Here is a 3,952-nt window from a genome sequence, read left to right as displayed (position 1 = left end):
ATCTATAGACACACACTTAGGGGGAAACACAGACCCAGGTCCCCCCAGTCAGGCTGGCAAGGGTCTGGGATCCACCACCAACTCAGGTGATCCAGACGGCCCCCAGAGACTGTCTCTCCTCATTCTTCCCCCTCCCCATCTGCTCAGCTCAGCCTTGCCAGGCCACGGGTTTGGAAAAGGGGGAGCAGGTGAAGGGGTGAAATAATCAGGGCCTAGTCTGATGTGAGCAGTCTCTCAGAGTCCCTCCCTCTCCCCAATCAAGCAAGGCGCCTTCACAAGCCTAGACCAGACCCCACCCCATAGCTCCTCCAAACCCCTCCTATCCTTTCTCCTGGGAGGGGGCAGCAGCCAAGATTTCCAGGAACTGTTAGGAGGGGCCATGCAGAGGCTCTGGCAAGTATCGCCTAATGACCCGTCAGTGGAGAGGAAATGATATCAAGGAGGTGGAATAAGAATTGAGCACATCCACCAGCCGGCATTGCTCTGCCGCCTGCACCTCCCTCGGCCCCCACACTCAGACCTGGACGTGCCTCTGGGAAAAAGCATAGCCTGGGCTGCCTGTCACCCACCAGTGTCCAGCCCGGGAGCTAACAGCAGACAGACCACCAGGCAATTAGAGGATGGAGCCTGGGACAGAGCTGAGGTGGGGAGAGGGAAGTAAGAACAAGTGGCCCTTCCTCCTCCTACTTCTTCCTCCCACCAGGTCTTGGGGTGCCCTGACTTTGTTCTGAAGCCCCCACCCACCAAAGACATCCTGACTGCCTCTAGGCTCAGCCTGAGCTGATGGCTCCCTCCCCAGTGGCACTAACAAATCAGGACCGAACACCTCAACTTGGTCTCCAGCTCCCAGGAGGTTAAAATGTAACCCCTTCCATCTTTGACCCTGAGACACAAACAGATGATACTCCAGACCCGCGCTTGGTGTCTGGGCCTGCGCGGTGGGGAAGGGGGTGCCCCAGGAACCCTTTGCGTGCTTGGCTCCCAACTTCCTCAGAGGACATTTTTGCTTGGACCTTTAGACCCAGGCGCTCTGGGAGACAGGGGTGTCTTGGGGAGGGAGACTGGGTGATTGCAGAAGAAAGTTTTGGGGGGAGAGTGCTAAGTCACTCTGAAAGGAGCCACTGTCAGTCCCACCCCGTGGAAGGGCAGCCACTGGGCTGCGGATCTCCAAGCGGTACCTAAGCCCCCGGGGGCGGGGACGCGTGCCGAGCCCCTGCCGCCCCCCGCCCGCGCCCTGCTCACGGCAGGTCACACTTACCAGGACCCGGTTAAACCTTTCCTCCAGCTCTCCGGCCGCGGGCATCGGCTGCTTGGGCGCCGCCGGCTGCTTGGGCGACGGCGCTGCGGGGCCCGGGGGCTGCTCCGCGCTACCTGCCGCGTTGCCCATGGTGGTCCCCACCCAACCAGCCAGGCGCCTCCAGCCTCGGAAATCCAGCTTTCCGTGGGGCAAGGGACGAGGCTCCCGGCCTGGGGGAAGAGGTGAGCAGCGGCTGGCAGCTACGGCGGGGGCTCGGCGACACGAGCGCTCAGCTCAGCGGCGCGCAGGAGCCGGGGCGCGGCGTCCCATCGCGGCGACCCGGTCTGAGAAGCCGGGCAGCGAGCTGCGGGGTGGAGGGAGGAAGTCAGGCTGCAGGCCGCGGGAGCCAGAGGGCTGGGCCGGGGGCAGGAAGCTGCGGCGCGGGCTCCCCCCTCGGCGAGTCTCTAACTTCTGCTGTCGCTCCCCGGGCGCGCAAACCGCGTTTCGCCGCCGCCGCTACGCACCCAGCCCCGGGGGGGCGGGCTGGAGGGAGGGGGCGGGCGCCCGGTGCTAGCCCGGGGTGAGCCGCAGGCATGGCGCGGCGGGGAGGGGGCTGCCGACCCGGTTCACCTGCCGCAGAGGAGACGGCCGGTGCCGCTTCACCTGCCAGAGCAGGAGGAGACCGAGGCAAGGCAGAGTCGGCGGCGCGCAAGGCTGCGCCTCCGGGTCCTAGAACCGCAGGCTCCCGCTCGCTCGGATCCGAGGGATTGAAGGGGTCTGGGTGAAGGGGGTCACGGCTGGAGGCCAGAGGGGGCAAACCTCGGAGTCGAGGATTGTCAGCAACTACGAGCGCAGCTTGGAGACCCATAACAGTGCAGCACTGGGGCGCAATGGCTGTGTCCCTCTCTCGGGTTCCCGAGTGAAAAGGTGGGAACCCCCTTCCAGGCCCCCCACCCCTTGTTTCTCTTCTCTGTTTAGCCCAGAGAGGAGCTAAGGACCAGAGAGAACCATCTGCAAATGAGAACCCCAAAGCAGGGCGGGCGAGGGGGCGCAGGCTCAGTCGGCAGAGACCCCCCGCAACCTGCCCGGCTCTGGACCAACTCTGCGCCTGTGCCGGCATCCCCAGTGGCTTCAGAATGGGAGCGCCCATGGAAAAAAGCAGAAATCCAGAATCTGGGGACCACCAAGGCGGGCTCAAGGAAAAGAGTGGGGGTTGGGAAAGAATTAAAGCCTCATCTAGGCTGGGAAAGGAGCAGACACTGCAGAGAGGAGGAGAAATCTCCTTGACGCTGTCACCTCCAGGGACCTAGGATAGCCTCTCATCTTGGAGAATAACAATCTCTGATGTCTGGCAATTACAGAAATACTTCCAGAGGTCTTCTTTTATTAATCCTGACAATAACTAGGGAAGGTAGGTATCGATATCCTCATCTTAAAGATGGGGAAACTGAGGCTCAGAGCGATTAAGTGACTTGTCCAGAGGCACGCAGCTAATAAAGGGCAGAAACAGACCTCCGCTCTGTTCACCTCCAGAATCTACACTGCCTTGGAGGTGCTGTTCTGGCATCCCACTGCCCCTCTCATCCAGGATGGACCAGAAGGGTGAGAGCATTGGTGGGTGTAGAACCCCAGGTCTGGGCACAATCTCTAGCCTGAATTTGAAGTTTTTATCTTTCAGTTGCTCCACTTGTACCCCATTGAATTTGTGGATCCCCATGATTCCTCCTTGCACTACCAAGGCATTGAGAAGAGAGAGCCCATGAATGAGCCCTGGATTTTCTCTAGGTGGGGCCAGAGGCCATAAGTGTCCACATCCCTTAGAGCTTCCTCTTCCTTTTGCCTTCCCTCTCAAATTAAAAACCACTGACAAGCATTTAAAAACAGGAGCTGGGAAATTAACTATGTAATCTTAAGGCCCTGGAATGAGCCAGACCCTTCCCTAAAGTTGCCCTGATGTAAGTCTTTCTTCTGCCAAGGTCATCAGCACCTCATGTGAGTGAGAGATGGGGTTGTTTCCTGTCCCAGCCAGAGACCCATAAGGTAAGACAAAGGATTTTCCTTGGGCATGCAAAGGTGATACATGCTGTGCCCACTGCCCTCAACTCCAGCATAGAACAGACCAGAGTCTTGCCCTTAGGTTCTTGCCTTTGAGATTAAACTTTCTTTCTTTTTAAGAAATGTAGTCTGCGGTCTCTTCGATGGCTGTCTCTTTACATTTAACAACAAACTTTTACTGAGTCCCAGCTGTGTGTCTGCCACTGTGCTCGCTCCCAGAGATTCTGTAGCAGATGAGAAGAGTCCTTGTCTTTGGGCTGCCCACAGCCTAGCAAGGGACAGACTCTAAGCACATCTGGGACAGTGGCTGCTTCCCGTCAAGCCTGTGGTGCCAGGTGATCATGCTTCCTTCCTCTTGCCCAGAACTATAGGTAGGAGAAGGGCAGGAGTTGTGCTCCACAGCTGAAAATCTGAGAGGGTGGCGAGCCTCTAATGCAGTAGTTGCCAGCCTGTGCCCTCAGTCTCTGGGGGTGCTCAGGCCACTGCCAACCACCCCTCACCCTAGCCTGGTGGAAATCAGGCTGGGCTAAGTAGGATCTCTTGTGTGGAATGTAGCCCAGCAAGCCTACCTTGTCTCTCTCTCATGCTAATCAGAACAGTTAGGAACAAAAAAAAAAAAGGCAGGGGGAGAAAATTTCATCAATTATTACCTAATAAATT

General features: G+C 58.2%; 1 protein-coding gene across 3 annotated transcripts in view; it reads right to left on the bottom strand.

The window, feature by feature from the left end:
- Positions 1–1,671, bottom strand: part of FMNL1 (formin like 1) — a 24,188-nt gene extending 22,517 nt beyond the window's left edge. For 2 of the 3 annotated variants that reach the window (XM_039846786.1, XM_039846787.1), the window contains exon 1: positions 1,259–1,671. In XM_039846786.1, the coding sequence (XP_039702720.1) occupies positions 1,259–1,387 (129 nt within the window). In that variant the 5' untranslated portion in view covers positions 1,388–1,671. The remainder of the gene's footprint in view (positions 1–1,258) is intronic. The other variant, XM_039846785.1, reaches the window with a different exon arrangement.
- Between the last annotated feature and the right edge of the window lie 2,281 nt (positions 1,672–3,952).

This window comes from Pteropus medius, unplaced genomic scaffold (genome assembly GCF_902729225.1).
Source record: "Pteropus medius unplaced genomic scaffold, Ma_sr-lr_union100, whole genome shotgun sequence".
Classification (NCBI taxonomy): domain Eukaryota; kingdom Metazoa; phylum Chordata; class Mammalia; order Chiroptera; family Pteropodidae; genus Pteropus; species Pteropus medius.
The sequence above is the reverse complement of the archived record's forward strand: the minus strand, read 5'-3'. Positions and strand labels throughout refer to the sequence as shown.